The following is a 24,012-nucleotide window of genomic DNA, read 5'->3' as shown; positions in this document are numbered from 1 at the left end:
CTGAGTTCAGATATATACCCAAACACGCGAAATTCCATAGGGAGTAATCTATAGTATACCCAAAAAATTCTTTTAGATTATAAAGTGTTTTAAAATGGCAAAAATTTTCAGGGTAGAGACGAGTTTTATAAGAGACTGTAAATTGGTAATAACGAGTAAAACCTTCGAGAGATGACACGTGAAATCTCCCCACCCATTCTACCTTTAGCCACCAAATTTTATCAACATCGATCTCCCTAATACCCAAACCACCGTACGAAATTTCAGAAATGTTTGACGAAAGGCACGGAAGTTATTAAGTTCCAAACTAGTGAACGAAATCGCCCCCCTCCACAAACACAAACGCTAACATCCATACATAGAGAAAAAGTCCCGAGTTTTTTAACATTTCTCTACGTTTCAAGAGTCCATAAATGTAAAAATTTCGTAGGGGGATCATCCTTCTTCCCCCCGTTATACATAACAGCGCGTATTTATGTAACACGCGACGTCTGCTGTGCTTAAAACACATCGCTAATATATTCTTCACTGTCATAAAACTGCAATAAATAAATAATTCGCTTGGCATTTCCTATATTGTTCTCCTCTCCCGCCCACGCACCCCCTTTAAACATCCGTCCATTCCCATAACACGAATTATCAGAAAATCGCGCGATTGTAACATTACAAGAGTGGAAGAAGAAAAAGAAGAAGAAAAAAAAAATTGTATGTATTTTTGATGAAGATTTAACATCTCTGGAGAGGGGAGGGAACATCTTCAAATATTAAAAATTAATTTATTTTACGACGATTTCCCCCCAATTACTTTCACTGCTTGTGACAGCGTGGAAAGTAATTGGAGGACAGCATTTTTAGTGGCAATAAACTTCAAATACTTGCTGTAATCTTAGTGGTCAATATAGACCCCGTTGCGATCGATCAAAGATTTTTCAGGAATTCTTTCTCTCCCCCTTCCGTCCCCCGCTCCTGCTTGCTCCTACCTATCCTTAAAAGAAAGCACAAGCTCTATATTTGACAACTGCACTGATATCGAAGAAGGGGGAGAGGTTTTATCTGCACTCTCCAGAATAGAACGTGATCGTCCAGTAAATCTTATTGGGTGTCCCATATAGGGCCGGCAATCAAACTGTCGAAATTTTTCCGGCCCTTCTAACCACATGGCCAATCAATTCTGGACGACAGCCTTAGGTCATTGCCACGTTTCCCAAATCTTTCGGGGGATGAATCTTTATATATATATATATCTACACTCGCACGCACGCTGCACACACTTGGCCGGATTAGTGAGCCTTTCGTATGGGTTTTTCGGTTAAATTAGCATAAATCCTGTTGGAAAATAAACGTAAACACGATGGCATGATGTATTTTTGTATGCAGAATTTCTTCTCCCCGGTTTTATTTATTTGTTTATTTTATATACATACAAACACAACTCGACTGTATATTCGTAAGGCACCTGCATGATTTCCCAACAATTTCATTTGTATATATGTGTTTTACCCACTCTCGCTGACAAGAAAAGCGCGTCTGCTTGTCTGTTCGTTGTAAATCACTTCACGGTAAGTAAACAATCGCGAAATTTCAGTATTATAATTAAATTTCTTTTAACAATTCAATCTTTCTTTAAACGTCTTCCCGTTCTTCCTATTGTTTTTATTATTATTATTTTTTTTTTATTAATGTATTTAGAGCGGAAGTAAAATTGAAAACGCGTTTATTCTGATTGTAAATTCACGAAAGTAAATAAAACGAAGGGAATTTTTCTTCTCTTCTTCTAACGTAATAATGAGGGGGGGGGGTCGAATGGCCTGTTATTTTGTTGCTGCTGCTGCTGTAGCATCGATTGTTTCCGTAACAGTACGTTTTCCTCCCCCCCCCCCGAAGCGTGCAAAATTACGCGTGTATTAATTATTTAGAGTGTAATTTAAGCTCGATTCTATCAAAGTTAATGATTCAATGATAAGCGAGATCAAAGTGTAACTTTCTGCTGAGGGAGGTTGAAAATAATTAAAGAGAAATATCGGGTGTTCTCTCCCGCCGTCTCGAGGTTAAAAAGAAAATTAAAATTTTTTAAATTTGTCTAAATTATAAAATTATTTTATTAATTTTTTTTTATACTTAATTTAAAAATTAAACTGGGTAATTTTTTATTAAATTAATTGCCGATTACTTTCCAATTATCTGGCGTGATTTAATTACAATTAATTCTTTAATAATAATGTAAATGGTAAATGATTTGTGGCCCTGTCTGCATTGTAAATTCAGAAATAAACAATTGTTATTTAAATGTAATTATGGAATAATTGCTTATTTTTGAAGTAATACCGTGCGATTCCGGTTTACACAGGTTTTACAGTGAATACAGTAAAACCTGTGTATACCGTTTTGAAGAGGTTTTAGCATCCTCTTTATTTAAATCATATCAGATAAATGCCATACAGTTACGTTCTTCGTAACCAAAAACCTTTTAAATTTTGACAGGTTTCTTCCGTCCGTTTTAGACAGGTTTTGTTGTATTTCATTTATTATTGTAACCGATTACTTAGTTTAATTGTAATTAAACTGCAACTGTTTTTGTGATTGTAACTGAATTGGGAATTTATAAAAATAAACGAATTTTACAATTTAATTGTAATTAAGAGTAACGTAATTCGATTATGTCATTTGTTGTAACTAATTGTTGGAAAAGGATTAGTTACGTTCGTTTAATTGCAATTAACAATATAACTGTAACCGATTTGATTGTGATTGTTAAATTGTTATCCGTGTATTAAAAAGTCGCAACAGTTTAATTGTAATTAACAATGATGACATAACAATAATTGTATTATTACTCACGGAGAGCAATTCAATTGTTAATATTTTAATTTTTTCTTGTAACTGATTACTGAAAGAACACTTAATTACATCATTTTAATTGTAATTAACTGTAACTGATTATTAAAAAATTACAATTTAATTGTATTTAACGCTAATAATATAACAATTGTAAGTGAATGTTAGAATGTAAATACATATAACAATTTAATTGTAATTAGCAGCAATATAACTCGATTATTTAAATCATTGTCTTAACTGACTTAACTGTACTTGCAATTATCAATAATAACTAACTGATTTAATTGTTATTTATTAATTCAGTGTCAAAAATTACAGCAATTTAATTGCAATTAATAATTAATGGTAACTTATTTCAAATTGTAAGTGCTGAAAATTCTATAAACAGTTATATTACCGTTAATTACAATTAAATCGATGTAACTCGATAATTTAATTTATTGCTGCAATGAATTGAAAAAAAAAATTACTTACAACCATTTAATTGTGGTTGTAACTTAATACAACTGAAGTGATTGTAACTGAACAGTTACAATTATTTAATTGTGATAATTCACTAAATTTACAACAATTTAATTATCATTAACAATTGCGTAATTGAGTGTTAAAAAGCAACCAGCTACAATCGCACTTAAGTCTCTCGTGTTAACGTTAATTAGAATGAAATAATCTTTAACTTTATTATAATAATTGTAATTAATAATTGTAACTGTAACTGATTTAATTGTAATTAACGGTAATATAACTCGATTATTGAATTGGGGAGGGAGAAAAACTATTACTTACAACTATTTAATTGTGATTGTAACTTAATTATCATTTAACTATCACTTACTGTGTAACGGTAATTAGTCGCATAAAACAATTAATTGCGATTAACTAATTTATGAATTAAAATGCTAACAATTCAGCGTTGAAATTTATAAGCATCTACATCCAACGTCTTGGTTTTTTTCCCGACAGTTAATTACAGTTTTATCCGAACGGCAATAAAATAATCGCGTACTCTGTCGAAAAAAAAGCAATAATTCTGTAGTAAAGTGTCATTAAAATTTCATGATTTCTTCATTATTTTCTCGATTTCAAAACGCATGCAACAGAATTCTTGCAGAGAAATTATGTATAAATCGTTCCTTCCAGACAGAAAAAACAACGAGACCATTGTTAATTTACCATACCATTAATAAAACAATAGAAAAGAAAACCACAGTTCTCACATCACTAAAGTTCATTAGTAGTAAAGTGCAGACACCAGACGTTCCTCAAATACGCATTTTTATAATTTCCCAGATGCTTTTTAATCCCTGGCGTGCAACAGGAAAGAAGAAGAGTTATACATATTTTAGGAACAATTAAATCATTTAGTGTATATAAATATATATTTTAAAGATTTTACGAATGTAAATTTTGTAAAGAAGAAAGTATCGATTATCCGGGATATTCTTGACGTTCCGTTCAACTCCATTGTCAAATTTTTTTTTTTTTTTTATTCCTCTTCTTCTTGAAAATGAACTCCTTTGCTAACGAAGTGTGCTTAATCCGATGCATATAAGTCTAAATTCAATACAGATTACTGACCTAAAAAATCCTTCCCCCATAACAAGACTCCAAAAGTATTTTTGGAAAATTAGTCCTTTCATAGGTTCCTCCATTCCCCTTTAGCCCACTAGTAGCCCACTGATCAGTGAAAGTTGTTGTGGGTTCGGACCTCACCAAAGGACTGGCCACGTGCAGTTTTTCGGGTTATCTTCACATGTCTAGCGCCTAAATAGGGGCCAGTTTTCTATAGAAAGACCTCTCTGAAGTTATCCTTTTTGGCAGATCGCCTTCCTGTTGCGTTGCCTTATCTCATAGAACCGAAACAAAACCAAATCCTTCTCCTTTTAATTGTTTTTATGAATTAAAACTTGAAGTTTAAGGAAATTAAATTGATATTTCTAGATTTTTAGTTGTGTTTCTGTTATCAGTTTTTGTTGCGATCGATCGATTTTTCCATCCATCACTCTGATCAATCAAATCAAATGTTCAAAGTCAACTAACAACGAAGGTTAGTAGACTAAACCCAGGACTCTGGTTCGATCCCATTGACAAGATACCTCTTTTTGTCTGAATACGGGTTTTTGGTACCTGACGTGGGTTCAAATCCCATTGAATACGATAATTTTTTTCTGTCTGATTTACTAGATGGGCATTTAATTTATATCAGATGAGTGCGTTCGGATCTCATTAGTGACAGAACACCACATTTCTGTACGTGCCTCGGTTTTTTGGTGGATGGACATATAATTTATAAATAATGACATAAGATCCCATTAGCGAAACACACCCCCATTTCGTGATCCCATTAGTAACAGAACACGTTGTTTTCTTCTCGCATCACTGGTTTTATATCTACAGGCGTGGGTTCGGATCCTACCGATTACAATGTTTTTTCTTTTTGTTTTTCTACCGAGTCACTGTTTGCTTTCTGGATGGGCATGTCATTTATGTCGAAGAGCGTGGGTTCCGACCTCCTACATGTCTTAAACTCTGTTTTCTATCTAAAATTTGTTTTTTTTTTCTATGGATAGACAGGTTTATATACCAGAATCTATTAACAATTTTATCCAATCAGTAGACAAATATTACTGTTCGCACTTGAAACAGATGAAAAAATATCCTGAAATCCTTGAAATTGATTACTTTTAAAAAAAGAAAAATAATAGTATCAAGTTCAATTTTATTATTTTTTTAATGAAAATTTTTGAAATTGATGATGAAAAAAATCAATTTTTAAAACTTTTGATCAATTTCAAATTATTTTTATGTTCTTGAAATTGAAGAAGCAGTTACAAATCATTCTCGAAAGGCGAGTGGATAAGATCCACGAACACTGCTGGGTCGTGGGTTCGTACCCAACCAACCGGCTGGTTACGTGGAATTTTCTTCACGTGCCTAACACCTAAACAGGTGCCATTATTCCGGGTGGCATCCCACCTTGGCAGACCGCCCATGTGTTACGTTGATTTCGATCAATTCTATGAAACATGGGTTCGGTTGTGTCAACAGAACCACCAGAAGACTGGAATGGACGCGTGACTCGTACCAAATGACATGGATTTGGAACCCGAAACAAATCACCTGTCATAATTGTAGAGGTGGGGAAATGATTTATGTTTAATTAATGGCGTGGGTTCGGATCACATTACAGACAAGACAAAAAAAAAAAAAATGCTTCTTACATTCAAACCAAAGTTTTCTCATCTCATCAAACACAGGGCATTGTTTTATGTCTTAGTAATGGGAATTTTTAATGGGGATCCGAACCCACGCTCCGCATTCATCAACTAAACTGTTGCATATCGTAGATTGTGTATATCGGCGCGTTTAAATGCCAATACCGAACCGAATACAATTAAAATTCAATTGTAATTAACTTCTGTTGTTAAAGATGACACCCCAGGCTATTGTCCTTCTACAGAATTTGGATGCAGTGTCCTTCCTGTACATCTGACACGCAGTTTCGAACTAGATAAGCATATATCAGCTATCTTGACAGGCGTGAGGTAGTCTCATCGATTTCAGCGTGATTTATGACAAGAAAAATTCGCGTGCTCTCCGATCTAATTTCAATAACCCCAAAGAAAAAAAAATGTATATATATATATATATATATGTATATAGAGAAGAGGGGAAGAAGCGAAGGGTCGTAAGACTTCTAACGTGATTGATGTGTCGTGTGGTGACGTCAGAAGCAATATTTTGCTAAGAAAATTTTCTTCTATTCAATTATTCGACTTTTATATTGATAAAGTTTTCTATTATCTTGATGTAGACAGAAAGCCGGTTAACCGCTTTCTGTTTTCACTAAGGCAGGGGCCACCATATATATATATATATATAACATTCAATTGTTATCCAAGTGTAGTTATCTAAAGCAGTTATTTATGCAAATTAACAAAATAAATAACATAAATATACCCCAAAAAACAGAGCAATGCTGCTCCTCTCTTCACTTGGAAAGCGGTTGGTTTATCTTTTTTCTATTCTTCCAACACCAGAATCTCTCTTCTCGGTGTTAAAGGAGGGTTGTAGCTCCGGTATCTTTACACCTTTCCTCTACATTTGAGGCATTATCTCGTCATCTTTCTGTAGCATAAAATACACAAACACGCTGCCAGTCGAGATAAGGCGAATTTCCACTTCACACCTGTGGAGTTCAGGTAGTATCATATTATTTATCTAAGGCTTTTGTATTAAGGTTATGACCGTAAATCGGCCGGATGTCGAGTTTCCTCCTGGCGAATGATGCAGTTTTATGATGTTTTGGCGCGTCTAACGTAGCATAATCCAGATAAACAAGATTAAAACCCCTCCCGAAAACTTTCCCTCGCTACATTAGTAATAAATTTTGCCTAACCTCAACTTTGAAAGTGTGTTTTCGTGTGTTAAAGTCACACAAGGTTTATAAGTTAATGGTTGTAACCAATTAAAACCTTACTCGTTAATAATTATTTAAAACCGAATTAAGCGAAGCGCGTTAAATCTGCATTCTTCATGCCCCAGGCTCTTGCTCTTCCCCCTTTTTTTCTCCTCCTCTCCTTGTTCTTCTCTAATTAACTCGGCGCGTGCGGCTCTAAAGGATAAGGTAAAAGGATAAAGGAGTCATTAGTTAGCTCCACCAGTTAATTAAAACAGTGGGGTAATTTTGTAAATTATGGACGATATCAAGCGCGATTAATTAATAAATTCCCCCCCGTCTTTACACTTTATTCTCGTGGAAGAGGGGTGGTGACGACTCTATCGAGTGTCAAAGGTCAACACACCAGGAAGGTCGAATGCCACGTGTTATTGTGTATGTGTTTTTTCTTGGTTTGTTTATTTAATTTTCGTGTAATTTCAGACGGAGTTGTCGCAGAATCTTCAGTCGCTATCGGAGAAGGCGAAGGGAGCAACCGAATTTATTCAGCGTTTAAAAGCAATGTCTGAAACTATTACAGTAAGTATTGGAAAGAGGTAATGGCGCCCATATGTTAAAATTGTTTTCTCTCGCTTCCCCTCTGTTTGAATTAATACGATTCAATGTATTTTTTCATCTGCTCGTGTTTACAGCACGCGAATATGTCCCTCTGTGACGTCACTTTTCCATTAGTATTCGCATTAGGGGATGGGTACTTGTTACGTAAATTGTCCGGAAGGCGACTGTTGCGTGTGGGGATAATTTATTATCATAGCACCTCGTCTGTTATTATTTATTTTTTTTCTGGTATCAAAAAACTCGTGTTTTTTCCCTCCTTTTTCCTTTTCCCCCAGTTTTTCTATTTTTCTCCTTTTTCCCTTATTATTCCCCAATTTCCTATTTCCCTCCGTTTTATCCTCTTTTCCCCTAAATTCCCTATTTCCCTCCTTTTTCCCCAATTTCCTATTTTCCTTCTTTTTCTCTTAATTCCCTATTTTCCTCCTTTTCCCCCAATTTCCTATTCCCCACCTTTTTACTCTCTTTTCCCCAATTCCCTATTTCCTCCTTTTTTACCCCCTTTTCCCCCAATTCCCTATTTCTTTCTCTTTCCCCCAATTCCCTATTTTCCTCCTTTTTACCCTCTTTTCCCCCGATTCCCTATTTTCTTCTTTTTCCCCAATTCCCTATTTTCTTCCTTTTTTACCCTCTTTTCCCCCATTCGCTATCCCCTCCTTTTCCCCAGTTCTCTACTCCCCGAGCGCGTATCGTCTCCGGGTCTTTATTAACAGGTGTGTGCATGTATATAAAATTTTCCATGTTTATAAAATATACGACTAAAATATGATTAAAATAATAATATATCTGCAACGTTAAATTCGGTTTCTTTTTTTAAACACATCAGCAGAATTATGATTGAATTTGCATATGTTTCTATAGAATCGATAAGCGAACGTCATGCTTCCTCGTATAATTTACGTTCATTAATTCCGTTTTTTTCTTTTACTTATAAATTATTGTATATTTGATTTTTTTTAAAAAAAATCAATTAAAGTCCGACATTAAAATCCATTTCTTGGAATTATAATTGATATACAACGCTCTTTGCTAAGAGAATTGTCTTTTTTTTAAGATATTCTCGCCTTACGGGAGATAGATTTAAATATAATTTTAAAATAATACAATAAAAAAACACACCTTTCCTGACTAATTATCGTTAATATGTTTGGCCATTCCGTCCGAATTTATTTATTTAAGTAGGGGTTTATCACACGCAACATTTTTAAAATGGGTATAAGATGTAACGTATCTGTAGAGGATGTATGTGAGATGTGTTATCTCCAGTGGCGGATCGAGCACATGGAGGCCCTAGTTTTGAGGCCCGCTATCAAATCAATTTATTAATTAATAAAATAACACTGATAAGTCAATCGTTTCATTAAAAATAAGTCTGTAATTGTCTAGATGAAGACGGTATCTCTACTTGATGCTGCTAAGCGCTCCTGTGCCATGATCCGCCATTGATTATCTCACGTAAATCCTTCTAGTTTTAATATTGCATTCTGTTTCGGATAAACAGAATGCAATATTAAACCTGTGTAAATCGGAATTGTGAATATATTTCCGATTTAGCAGGGGTTTAGCGCGGGTTTTACACGCGGAATTTACCGTGTTTTCTTCACTTGTCTAACACTTAAACAGGGGGAGTTCTTGATACACCCGCATCATTTCCAATTACCAGATTTATCTTTTTTTTTTTTATTTATTTATTTTACTATCACAATAAAATAAATATTTATTTTATTCGTGCAGCTATCACCGGCTGTTAATTATATGCATGGCATTTTAACTTAAGTTTATATTACGCGGCTATTTAGATTAGTTATTATAAACAGTTCCTTAATCTATTTATAATATTTGTTTGATTACAGTTGCTAAGTATATTGTGAATTCTCCTTCATTTAATATGTTCTAATCAAATATACAGTTATATGACTGATTATAATAATTAAGTGTATATTCATTTTATAATTTTGCATAGATTAGACTCTTATTCTCTCTCTCTCTAATTAGAATATTTAAAAAAATATATTCCAATTAGAACGAAGGAATAAATTTAGAAAATATACAGGTTATATTTTATTCAAATATTAAATTTACTTATGTTAAGCATAATCAATTGCCATCTTTATTTTATAAATTGTTAGCATTTTCGGAGTTGATTTACAGCAGTAAAAGATAAGATACAATAAAGGATGGTGGGCAAAAAGGTAGAAAGATATATGTTCGACATTATAACTGGGTATATAAATAAGACAAACCTGGATAATTTCGTAGAAAATTACTTTCACTTTTCACAGCTGTTCCGAGTCAGATATTTATATGATTAACAACTGGCGATATACTCGGTTTTTTGGCCACTTTCATTCCTTCCCCCCTTTTTTTGTTACTTCTCGCAGGAAAACTGTGTAGAGTTGGAGAAATCTATCGACTCTCATTGCGACCTTCTCATAGAAGCCATTCACAACAGGAAACAACAACTGGTCGAATTTATAAAAAAGGAAAGAGATTATAAAGTGAAAACATTAAGGGAACAAATAGCAACATGTGCCACCAAGCTCCAACACACTACAGGGTTATTACAGTTTAGTATAGAAGCTTTAAAAGAAAATGACCCTACGGCTTTTTTACAGGTGAGCTTTTCTCTGTTTCTTCCTCTGCCATTCGTTAATGATAATGGTTGTTTTTTTATAATAATTTTACTTTAAAAAAATTCTTCCTTATTGGACAGATTGGTACGGCGATCATTAACCGTGTCTGTAATGTGGACCTGACTTGGCATAATGATGTCACATTTGTTCCGTGGGTACCCTCCGAGTTCGACATGACTCTCGATTACCAGGCTGTGTTACACAACATCGAACAACTGACATTTTCACAAATGAAACGTGAGTAGAGACTCATCGAAGAAATGAGCCATTTGTGTTTATGTATTGCTTTGGTAGATAAATCTAGTCGCGCCCGATGGGGGTGCAAGGTGAATTTTGCTAAATATTTTAAAGATAAACGGCGTTTTTTCGCGCTACAAATTAAGTCCTGTAGGTTTCATTTGGGTAAAACGTTCGCTTTTAATAGTACTAATAGCCAGTTTCGCAAATTATAACCTTAATTATCATGTTCTGCACACAAGTTTCATGTTTACTATACTGTGCTGTACTATACTAAACCGTACTTTACTGCACTGTACTACAATATACTACACTGTACTGTGCTAAACATATACAATTCCTTGTAATATTTTATACAAATGCTAACGTTTTCGAACTTGTAACCAGTATTTTACAACGTATCTTATCTCGATAGCAACGAAGCACTCCTCGACATAAAACTTAGCAATACTTAAATTAAACATCTTAATCTAGCGAGTTTCCGAAAGTTAAACTAGAATTAAACCTTTAAAAATTCCGTTTTAATTTAAGCAAGAGACAGGATTTACAATGGGTTGTTGCAGACGTCGTTAAACAGTGCATATTTATAGCCAATTTACAGTTCAATTGGCAAACATACTGATAATTACATCAGGCGCATTATCTTTACAAAGAGATGGATGGTGATGACAGGTTAGGAGAACGACTGCGCAAACTGTTCTACACGTCAAGAAGTGTCTTATAACGAAAATTGAATTCAGTTGGAAACTACACTTCATCATACAAATAGGAAATTATTATACACAACTCCAACAATTAGGAAATTATTATAAGTTATATAAAGAACTTCTAATCCGTTCACTTAATTAAAATTAATGCACGAGATAAAATTGATTAAATTAATCAGCAATAAAAGGGGGAGGTAGGTTATTATTTTTTCTTTTATTTTTAACACTAGCCACACTCCCGCAATTCACTTTTATACGGTTAAATTAATCCCGTTTAACTCCTTAATTTAATTAACCGGTTTCAAATTTACTGGGGTATTTTACGTGTTTATTAGTATTTACACACCTAAAAAGGGGGGAAGAGCGTACACACGACTTTGCTTCATCTTTTGCGGAATGAGAAACCGAAAGTTTGGTAGTAAGATAAATGGAATGTCAAGGAGAAGGACTCGTGGGTGAAGTGACATACGAGTAATGGTCACGAGAGAAGAATTCCTTTTTCTCTTCACGATTCTTCCCTCCCCCCTCCCGTTCGTAGTGTTATTTGCATGTTAGCGCTTTACCTCTTGGCTGCTGCCATGACAACATCGTGTGCTGTGTATCGAATTCCTAAACTGATAAAAATACTAAATAACAAATGGAATTTTGATTTTATACATTGCTTTCTTGTTTGAAAATCTTTGCTGATTCCCTCCCATCTTTCTTTTTATTTATTTATTTGACTTTTTTGCATACGTACATACACGTGTTTATATGTATTCCTATAATGGTTTTATGAGGATGGTCGATAGGGAAGGAGTTTGCACGACTTTTACCAAGAAATTTAGCTTTATAGGGGGGTCAAAATGGCACGTTTTTGTAGTTTTATATTCTGAGTGTACACCCCAATACGGAGATTTATTTTAAATATTACTCTAGTGCAGTGTTTCTCAAACTTTTTGGTCCGCGACCCCCCTATTGCACTTAAAAATTTCAAAAGACCACCGAAGAATGAGTATGTGTAGGAAAACATCCCGGAGGGAGGGGATTAATTTAAATTCAGGAGGAGTTAATTTCTTTTGTTTAATTAATCTATCCCATGTTGAAATTTCTCTCAATTGCGTGTCGCTTTGCGTTGAATTTTCGTCAATGACTAACGAAATTTTTTTTTTTAAATTATTTCTTCATTTTTCACAAACAAAGTAAGGTTAATGTTGCCTATGGTTCCAAAATGGCGGCTCGTCTCTGATTCCAGCAAATAGAAGAAAGGAAACAGTGGGGACGCACGTTCTAACCTAACCTAACCTATTCCAATAAATTACCATAATTATTACCAATAAAATTATTAGAATAGGTTAGGTTAGGTTAGAACGTGCGTCCCCACTGTTTCCTTTTTTCTATTTGCTGAAATCAGAGACGAGTCGCCATTTTGGCACCATAGGTAACATTAACCCAAAATAAATATATTGAAAAATATAAAATAAAAAAATTATATTTCGGAAGTTAATCTAGTCTCAAAACGTTCCGGTTTAGCCCAACACAGTCCTCAGAAAAACAAGCAAAACTTACCACTCACGATGGGAAAAAAAAGTCTCGTTAGATACTGGCGCGATCCTTAAGTACCCTTTAATGGTCGCGCCAGTGCTGCCAGCTAAAAACGCATATCAAGTAAAATAAGATCGGAGTAGCCCAAAACATAGCCAAATATTGCAGCGCCACAGCCCTAGCGGAAATTCGAATTTGCCGACTGAAACGCTTTCGGTTGATCGGTTTTCGGATAACCGACGCTCTACTGTATTTCTAACAGACCCAACGCTGCTAGCGAACATCATTCCAAATGACAACGCTGTTCTATCATAGTTTAGGCGGAGAGTGGAACTCGGGGATTCCCCAATAGCGCACAAATTTATGAATATTATATTTAGGCTTGTATTAAAATATTTATATTGTTTTTATTATTTATATGTGCAATTTATTTAAGTAAAAATTATTTTATATACTTTTTATTTCTATAATTTCTAAACACGAATCAATAGTGAATTTATAAAATATTTGAAAAAAAATTTGATCTGATTTTCCTTAATAAAATGGCCTTTAAAGGCCTTATGAAATATTCCAGTATAAGAATTAACTGGAATATTTTAGTCTGCATATTAAAATAGGAAGTAAAAATTTTATCATTTATTCCATATAACTAGTTCTGCCAGAAAATTTTAAAAATTTCTCTGAATTTTATAAGAATTTTATTCGGAACGTCGTATCTGTAAAATTCCCTAAATTTATACGATTTTTGGAAGAATAAAAATCTCCATAAATGATTAAATTGACTTATAATTTTATAAAAATCGTCAGGGAAAATTAGACGAGTTAGGAAAATTTTAGGGAATGTCGTCATATAATTTGACATTACAGAAGTTTCCAATTATAAAAATAGTCAGGGAAAATTGGGCGAATTAGGGAAATTTTAGGGAATGTCGTCATATAATTTGACATTACAGAAGTTTCCAATTATAAAAATAGTCAGGGAAAATTGGGCGAATTAGGGAAATTTTAGGGAATGTCGTCATATAATTTGACATTACAGAAGTTTCCAATTATAAAAATAGTCAGGAAAAATTGGGCGAATTAGGGAAATTTTAGGGAATGTCGTCATATAATTTGACATTACAGAAGTTTCCAATTATAAAAATGAATATATTGCCAAGTTTTTTTTTATAATTTATTCCCTACAAATAGCTTTGCCAGAACATTCAAAAAAAATCCCTGAATTTTATAGGAATTTTATTCAGAATTTTTTTTTCTGTTTTGATTTTACAGTAAAACCATTTTTTAAATAAAACAATATTTAACATTTCCAAGCTATAAAAGTTCCCTAAATTGACGATTTTTAAGAAAAATTCCCTATAAAGCGATATAAATTATTAAAAGTAATAATTATGTCGATTTACACTGGATTCTTTCTTTATACGTCTCAAAAATTGTAATAACTTATGTTTGACTTACTTTAAAATATATATATATATATATATACTGTATATAGCACTATATATTTAGAAAATTTTTAAAAACTTGGCTAAAATAGGGAAATTATGGGAGGGGAAAAATCGTCAAATTTTTATGATAAACGTAATGGTAGGCTAGAATAATCAAACTTTTAACATGATTAATGTTTGTCTTTCCACCCAGATATATCTACTAGTAATTTGCAATTTATTCCCCACATTTACAGAACATAAAAAAATCCCTAAATTTTGTTGGGAAATTTACAGCTATAAAATTCCCTAAATTTATATAATTTCTAAGGAATATAAATTAACAAATTAATAGTTTTAATTATGTCAATTAATGGGCTCCAGAAAATCAGGAAAAATTGAATAAATTAAAGAAAATTTTGACAACGAAATCAACAAATAAGCATTCTTAATAATACTTATTTGAAAATTAAGAATAATCTCTTTTCCAATTTTTCCCTACGCTCTAAGAATATAAATTCCCCATTTTGAGAAGAAAATATTTCAATCTGGCAAATGAAATTTCATTTAAAAAATCAAAATATTGATTAAGATATATTGTACATTTGCTTTCATTGCAAATTTTATTTCGATTTTTTTAAATTTTTTAAAGATTTTTTAAAGTAAAAATTCTTCCTCTGTTCCTCTCTTTCTCTCTCTTATTTCTCTGTACTGTCAAATAATTCTCCATTTTCCAGAAGGGAGAGGGAAAAAATACTAATCTGGCATCTCGATTTATTGAAAACTTCATAACTTAGCGCAGAGGCTGTTTTAAAAATGCACTCACTTCCTGTAATAATTTATGTTTAACGGTTTTTAAATTTTTAAATTCTTTTGATTTTTACGAAAATAAAATTTCGTGTTTTTCCTCCTTCCTCACTCTTGAATCTTTACTCAGCTTTACAAGAATCAATAAATAATTTTAACATTACGAAGAGGAAACATCCGGATATGTAATTTAACGAAAAATTTCTACACTTCCCCTCAATTAAAGCCTTGTGGAGATTTTTCTGGTAGTTTAGGGAAAACTGGGGAAATTTACTAACCAATACATAATTTTGACGTTATGAAAACGAGAAATTCGGATTTAAAAATTTCCGTATTTCCCTGAATTAAAGTACTCGAGGGATTTTCTGGTAGTATAGGGAAAATTGGGGAAAAGTCAGGGAAATTTTTTATTTTTATGTTTAATGGAAAATTATAAAATTTAAATGGGTTTTATATTCTTTTTCTAGAAAAACTATACTTAACAAAAAAAAATCCCTACATTTTAAAAATTACGCTAAGTGCAGATAGTTAAGGGATTTTTTTATTGGTTTAGAGAATGTTGTGGAAAAAATCAATAAAAGTATTTAGTTTCATTTTCTTCTGAGAAAATGATAATTGCTTTAAAAACATTTTAAGATTTTATAATTTTTCTGTAAAACAGCTGATTTCTAATTTATTGAGAAATCCCTAAACTTTAACAATTATTGTGAATATAATTAATTTGGGGATATTTTTAATGGTTTGAGAAAAATTGTGATGAAAGATGTAACTAATACTTCGATACTGGGAAAAGAATATCGGAATTTTATTAGGGAAAAATAAAGAAAATGCGGATAAATTAGGGAAAATTGGGGGAAATATCAGTAAAGAATATTAAATATTATTTTCCTTTTTTTTTCCAGAAAAAAAAAATGTAAACTTAAACAATTTAAATTTTTCTCCTGAAAAATATCACAAGTAAACTTTTCTTATCGATTTCTTCCCCAAATTTCCCTAAACTACCGGAAAATTCCTCTTATCTCTAGGGAGAAAGCGCACAAATCGTCACCTGGCAGCAGAGATTTCCGAAACTCTGCAGTGTCATGAATATTAAGTCCCTGTCAAAAGCAATTATTTACAATTAACAAGTAAATAATACGGAATATTTATCAAAAGTCATGCAAGAAAACCTTAGTATCAGTAAACCTTAAACAAATAAATCAAGAGCAAAACAGAATATTCTTATGTAAATAGAAAATTAGTAGGAAATTTAATTATCACCTGTCCACGATAGGGATGGCACTTTACTAAGAGTAACCATAATTGAAATTAGCTTTGCTCTCTTCTCTAATTACTTGTAATCCAGCTTATAGTTGCATTATGTTGATGATACTTCTTCTTTTTGATGTCTGCAGCTCCTCATCCACCGGTTATCATCACAGAAGAATGCAGCGCTGAAAATAATAGCATTACTGTAGCATGGCAACCGAACAATTCCAGTTTTGTCGAAGGATATGTTTTGGAATTGGATGATGGAAACAGTGGATCGTTCAGGGTAAGAACTTTTTCTCCGTTTCCTCCCCCTCCTTCTACTGTCAACCCCCCTACACGTGTCGTACGGAGTGTTGAGGTAGCGGGGGGAAGGTAGAAATCATGCTTTTATGCCGTTATAATTAAGAAGCGTGCGTTGGTATGTCTGTATCCTGCCAGCAGAAATATCAATAATTGTTTATACGGAGTAAAAACAAAAAAAAATGGAGTTTCTTTCCGCATTTTTTTTTTATTTGAATAATTACTTTAATTACTTTTCTCGGCTCCGTTTGAGAAATTTTTAATTAATTCTCCTCGTAGCCAAAGGAGAATTCGATATGTGTATATATGAAATGTTTTAAGGCATTTTTCGATCTTAATGATGATCCATATTTCTTCAATTGTCTTAATATTAATCGCTTGTTTGAATGTTTTATTAAAGTGCTCCTCTAGAATTGTATCCGTAATAATTAATTTCGTCTTAGGGAAAAAATAATCCATATTGAATTTTATATATTGATATATACACACAGATGACACAATAAAAATGTAATTATCTTTTATTCTCGACAAGTTTATATATATTTACAGTAGCCACAGATCAATGATGATTTAGGGCACTTCCTTTTTTAAGCATCATCACGTGAGCCCCTTCACTTTTAAGCCTTAATTTATGGGGGCCTCAAATGATTCATGTTATGCTTTCAACTCTATAATTCTGTAGTTAAAACACTTCAAATTTAATTAGCATCCTCGTGTTTAGCTTACTGCATTATCCAGTTTTCAAGAAATATGGAGTCCGGGTTCGATTTTCCCTAGCTTCAGACATCCATCCTAGAAGAAGAAAGCGTTAAATGGCCGATCTAAATGCTAAATTGTATACGAAAGAGCATATCTTCACACATTTTGGAGACTTATAGGCCACCCTGTATTGATTAATTAGCCTCGAATCGTTTTGGTTTGACTGAACTACTAGTTTATTCCAATACCCCCAGGCTAATTAAGGCTAATAACGTATAAAAAAAACAATACAGGAGAGCCCAAAATTCAGTTAATTGAGGTACTGGAGGCCCAAAGCCCGTACAGAGTGACCTAAAAGTTTTGTTTATTGTAATTAATTGTACTAAAGTACTTAATATAAATTCAGTAGATTGATCTCACCGCTTTTACAGTCAAGTATAGGAATGACTTTTATTAAATTCTCTTACACCTTATCCCTTACTCAACATTATAACTTTGTAAAAATAAAAAAAAGGACCGTTTTCAACCTCCTATTTTCAATTTACAACTTATTGTGCCATAAAGTAAGATATATCTATACATCGTTTACAACATTGACATGGATCCAACTATCCCTGTAAGTAATTTACGATTATTTTCCCATCGTATTTTTATTTCTTCTGTCTTTCCCCCCCCCCTCTGTAAAATATCGCAAATTTTACTTTTCCCTCTTCCTATTTTTTTTTCTTTTTATTTTTTAGTTCTTTATCCCTCCATTTTCTATGTGCTTCACCTATCCCTGGAGTACTTTTACGATAAAATTGCCATTCTGGTCTTTGGTCATTTTGCTGTAAAATGGCGCTCATGATAGGTGAGGATAGTTGTCAAAAGAGAAAGGTAATAAAAAAAAACGACGGGTTTTATCTATAAAATATGTTTTCGGTCTTGTTTTTACTGCAGAAAAAGAAAAAGTTGGATGAGAATTCCGCCCGAAAATCTTGCTCTTTTTTTTCTTACGGACTTTATCGTTAATTTATACGAAGTATCCTCGTAGATGCGTTATATATAATTTATTAAGCAAGAATTCTACCCTTTTTTAACGTTTAAAACGGTATTTTTCTCAGTAACTGCAATTTTATCTGATTAATGATGCTTATCTTTGATTTATTTACACAGAAATTAGTTTAATAAACTAGATAAAATCTCATCGAGAATAGCTAGAAGAATAGAAAATCAAGCTCAAAATGCCTTGTTTTTTCAAGCTTCAGCGTTAAAAATTGCAAAATAAGGGATTAAAAACCTGTAAAATAGATTTATACACGATTATTTTTAAAAGAGAGCTTAAATTTCACAAAATTGCAACACAAAATGCAAAAGAAAATCGAAGGAAAAGTGTATAAACTCTGCAATACCTCATAAAAAAAATCAAAAATTCCCAAAGCTCAAAAGATACGAAGCTTAAAAGACACAAAAGTAAGAAATTCTGTACATAAAAACTCAGAAAATGTAAGAAAAAATAACTCAAAGCGATGGAAGAAGAGTAAAATATTCAAAAGTCCTGCAGCAAATAAGATTTTATGCTGCTCAGCAATGGCTGTGTATGGTCTATAGTACATTATTTAAATCATTTATAAATAAAGCTCATACATTTTTGCTTATAAAAGATGGCAAACCGAAATAAGATTACAGTCTTCTTTTAAGTAAGGAACAGAAAATTTTTTTTTTCTTGTGAAGGTACACAACACAACACCAGAATGTATCCTCCAGGACCTGTAAAACAATGTTAGAAAATCATTTTTTGTTGCAGAAACCAGCATCCCTGTGTGTGTTATACACGTGCCTAGGTGTTTTCAGGTAATCAATAAAGGTTCAAACTGTCGATTTTATGCAGAGATTCTAACTAGAAACGTGTCCCCGCGTGTCTTTAAACGTGAAAAACTTCATTACGTAAGCAGAAAACACGTCTATAAACACACACAATGTGTTGAGTACGTTAAACAAGTGTATTCCTCAATGGAAAATTGTGTTGAAAGTGGTTCAGATTGAAGAAATAACAATTGAATTTTGTGCGACTTCGAGTAGAAAGAAGAGCACAATGCAAGGTGGTCCATAACTTAGCCAAATATATATATATATATATAAAGCAGCGCTGTAAATTCTCTATCGAACACGAGGACCTCATTTTGAACAGTAGAAACTGTAATAAAACTTTTTACGGCGGTTGAATGATTGTTGGGCCACCCGTACGTTAAACAAGAAGGTTAATTTTAGCAATTCTTCAGTGAAAAATTCATAAAATTGTTAATTGCAAACTTTTAATACGTATAGAATATGATATACGATGTGTTCGTATTTATTTTAACAGAATACGGGATGAGCCAAATGTCACTTAACCGATATTTATATAGCTAGAAAGATGCCTTCTTACTGTTAATTTGGATCATGGAACAAGACGGGGAAAATTCCCCCTATTTAAGTGTTAGACACATGAAGAAAACCCGGAAAACTACACGTTGGTGGGGCCCGAACCCGCGATCAGTGTTCAGGAGCTTCATCCTCTCAGCCGCTTGCAATGATTCTTGTAGAGATTTTCTCTATTTAATTCTGCGAATTTTCCTCGAATTGATAAGATTTGCACGTGTTTAACATACCGTGCGATTCAAAAGTCAGTTAAGACACGATTACCCGCCCACTCTGCATTGAAGATGATGGCTTGCTCTTCGATCCTACTTGTGTGGGCCTCGAAAGACGGACCCAGCACCTCGGGTGTGTCCAAAGGACTAAATTTGATAATTTCTAAACCTTCTATTCTATCGATTTTACACACACGCGCCCACAAAAAGAAAAAGAAAAGAAGAATAAAGAAGAGAGAGAGAGAGAGAGAATGGCAGTGGCTGAAGATGAACATATTGCTAACTTATGGCAAGGTTTTCAGTCATCCACGAGAATACAAGAGATCAATAATAAAACAATTTCGTAAGGGGGAGAGAGAAAAAGAGAATTCGGCGTGTTGTTGTTCTTTATTTCAACAGGGAGTGGAAACAGTAGTAAAGACGAGAGTCACTTTAATGCGATGATGTTTCCTCACGGTCACTAATATCACGACATAATTTAGTTGAGTTAAAATCATCCGCGCGTGAATTTTATTACCTTCCCTTTTTTTTAAGCACGTTCCGCATTGTAAAGCCGTTAATTTGGCCCCCTTTCCCCCTTTTTTACTGGTATATTTCCAAGTGCATTATTTCCAATTGGTAGCATTATACTCCAGGTTCTTGACTATTCGCTAACATTGCAGAATATTGTTTCTGCATCATTGTACAGGCGGGAATATGTGAGCGATGTATGTGAAAAATGATCCTTAAAGGCAGATGTTACTTCCCTGCTTAGAAAGTACAGTGTACCTACCGGCTGATGTAGGCCCTTTTTTACCCCTCCCCTTTTCTTCCCATCTCTTTTTCGTACTTTGCACGTGGCGCGGTGAATTTTCGTGCTTTTTATCGATTTTTTTTTCAGTGTTTTGGAGTGGTTTTACGATAATTAAGCCTGTTTTTTAGCGCCTTTTATTCGAAAATTTGACTTGGAGAAGGTTCTGCCAGTTTCCACAAGTGGCAAAACTGGCGCTGAGATTAGAGAATGCGTTATATGCCACTTAAATTTAATTAAATTGGCTTTGATTTATTGCATAATCTCGTCGACCGCAGCTCCGATTTTTCTTCTACCGGTGATTATAGCAACTAATCTTTTTTCTCGACGTGTTCTCTGGGCTCTAAAGAGGTAACTTCATCATATTTAGGGGGGAAATGGATCCGGAAACGTGCATAATCGATTAAAAACGTTAAAATAGAAACATCTCGACTAGAATTGCGCTGATAGAAAGAATATCGAAGAACAATTTTCTCGAGAATTAAACAATTCAAGAGCAATCTTCTCTAGTATTAATTACAAGCAATTTCCAGGCGAATACGTGCAAAATGTATTAAACAATCCTCTCGAATCATTTAAATTAATGGGAAGAAAATGATGACAATTTATGACGAATTACCACCATTGAATTTCAAATGCACGCGCGCGAAAAAATTAACCCCCCCCCCTCGCGCGCGAGGAAACCCGCGAGAAATCTCGAAATTCCTTCGTGTTACCTTATCGGATTTTACGTTTTAGCATCGATAAATCGCACGTTTTATAAAAGTTACAGCAATAAATAACACAAAGATAATACTCTATAAGCTACCTACATCTATTATTTTATAGAAAAAAATCTTCTGGAAAGGGGGTGTAAATCTATATACAGATATAGAATTTTCAAATATATTATTTCTCCTTTACCCTTTTATGAGATCTTAAATAAAAGGAAGAGGGAAAAACACATCAAATATCATGATTCGAAAATAGGATTTAGTAGAAACCGATCCTTTATATATCCTAAATACATATATATTTACGCTTATAGAGGATTTTTGGACAGGATTTTTTTATATTTTTTTTATAAAATCCTCCTTGCCCCGTCCGAAAAAAAAGGTAATATAATGAAAGTACTTTTCGATATTTTCCACAGTTTATGATATTTTGACCTCTTTTCCCCCCCCCTCTCTCTCTCCTTCCTCTCAACAAAAAGATGTAGAGGATTTTCTTGTCAGTGGTTGTAAATTCCCAAATGCAAAATGAACGAATCGACTCTTTCACTTCTTCTTCCTCCTCCACCTCTTCCTTAACCCTCCTCTTCTTCTCTTTCTTCGTCTTTCAAGGAGTTCAAATATAGAAATAAAAGTAAAGACGATAAGACGGATGACTTTCATATCGAGTTAGAGAAAATTTGGGACAAAAATCTGGTCCTGGTGACAAAGTGACAAAGATTGATCGTCAGAGTTCGTCTGCTTCCAATTACTTCTCGCATAGTCGACTGTCAGCTCCCTTTTTACTAGAAGACCACTTTGTCTCTTTGCTTTATGCTATACTAAAGTGTTGACAGACTCCCTAATCGACTGCTTTCCAAAAGGGAGTAATTGGCCGCTCACAGGTTAAGAGTCCCCCCCTCCCCATCCCCTTTTTTCCTCCTAACAAAAATTGCAAATTTTCTCTCTTCGAAAAGTTTACTTTCTCCTAATTGGGAATTTGGTCACTTAAATTGGCGCGTGGTGCTGATTAGAATGGAATTTGTACCACCCGTATGAAATTAACGTATACAAAACTGCAATGGAGAGGTGAGATCTTTCTGGTTATGCACCAATTAGAAAGCGGTTTACTGTATACAAACTGTATTACTAGCTTACCGTGTATTAATGTGTGATTTTGTATTCCCGTACAGGAAGTGTACTGCGGGAAAGAGAGCATCTGCACAGTGGACGGCTTACACTTCAATAGCGTGTACACCGCACGTGTTAAAGCATACAACAGCACCGGAGAAGGACCTTATAGCGAGACAGTATCTATACAGACGGCCGAAGGTATGGTTTTTTTTTACAATCTCTTCCCCTCCCATTACTCTATTCCGGGGTGCAATTAACTTTCTGTCCTTTTCCCCGCAGTGGCGTGGTTTACCCTAGACCCCAACGCATCCCACCCGGATGTTGTATTAACAAACGACAATCAGACAGTCACGACAGACAGCTACGAGCATAGAGTTGTTCTAGGAAACATTGCATTCCTACGCGGGGTACACTATTGGGAGGTGACCATAGACAGATATGACAACAACGCCGATCCTGCATTCGGAGTATGCAGATATGACGTGACGAAAGAATTGATGCTAGGTAATAATACATTCCTGACAGGATCGGAAGCCAGTCGTTCATCCTAATCGTTCCCACTCTTTTTCAATAGGTAAAGACGAAAAGGGTTGGAGCATGTACATCGATCATCAGCGCTCGTGGTTCCTGCACGCGGACGTTCATCACACCAGAATCGAAGGGGGTATCGAAGCCGGATCGGTTATAGGTGTCCTGCTCGATTTGGAACGACGACAGTTGTCCTTCTACGTAAACGACGATCATCAAGGACCCATGGCGTTCAGTAATCTGGAGGGTGTGTTCTTTCCTGCCGTCAGTATCAATCGCAACGTTCAAGTGACTGTTCATACAGGACTAGATCCTCCTACTGACAGCGAACACGAGAGCGAAACAGGAGACGATAAAGATCCTACAGAAGAATGATCCTTTGTATGATGAAGTAGATGGCTGTTAGAGAATCGTGACGTGATGTGTAGATGTTAACACAGTTTCTTGTTGTTTAGAAGAAGAAATAATAATGATAATGATGATGATAATAATAATAATAATAATAATAATAAAAGCAAACGTCCCTCCTTCGTTTATTTATTACTACAGTAGTATTGTTACTACAATGGTTTTATTAAGAATAAACTTTTAACATATTTTTTAAGAATCTCTTCCTTACTTTTTGAGAACCGACAGAAGGACTTCACATTTTTCCATCGTAAAATGGGAATAAATAAAAATTCTCTTTTGTTAAATGTTCTTCTTGGATCTTTAAAAACTAGGGGTGGAAAAAGCGCTGATGGCATCTCTCAGCTTAGTATGTATCGAGTGGTTTAATCCCGAATTTAAAAAAAAAAAAAAAAAAAAAAAAAATCCTGGAGG

General features: G+C 33.9%; 1 protein-coding gene across 1 annotated transcript in view; it reads left to right on the top strand.

Moving 5' to 3' along the window:
* LOC136979123 (E3 ubiquitin-protein ligase TRIM9-like) overlaps nucleotides 1–23,717 on the top strand; it is a 69,543-nt gene extending 45,826 nt beyond the window's left edge. Inside the window, exons 2-8 of the mRNA XM_067275048.1 lie at nucleotides 7,721–7,816; nucleotides 10,234–10,467; nucleotides 10,566–10,722; nucleotides 16,582–16,721; nucleotides 22,722–22,860; nucleotides 22,942–23,166; nucleotides 23,237–23,717. Coding sequence (XP_067131149.1) covers nucleotides 7,721–7,816; nucleotides 10,234–10,467; nucleotides 10,566–10,722; nucleotides 16,582–16,721; nucleotides 22,722–22,860; nucleotides 22,942–23,166; nucleotides 23,237–23,565 — 1,320 coding nt within the window. The 3' untranslated portion in view covers nucleotides 23,566–23,717. The remainder of the gene's footprint in view (nucleotides 1–7,720; nucleotides 7,817–10,233; nucleotides 10,468–10,565; nucleotides 10,723–16,581; nucleotides 16,722–22,721; nucleotides 22,861–22,941; nucleotides 23,167–23,236) is intronic.
* Nucleotides 23,718–24,012: the final 295 nt, after the last annotated feature.

This window comes from Centruroides vittatus, unplaced genomic scaffold, assembly GCF_030686945.1.
Source record: "Centruroides vittatus isolate TY-2023 unplaced genomic scaffold, ASM3068694v2 contig_579, whole genome shotgun sequence".
NCBI lineage: Eukaryota > Metazoa > Arthropoda > Arachnida > Scorpiones > Buthidae > Centruroides > Centruroides vittatus.
This window is presented reverse-complemented; position numbering and strand designations above follow the sequence as displayed.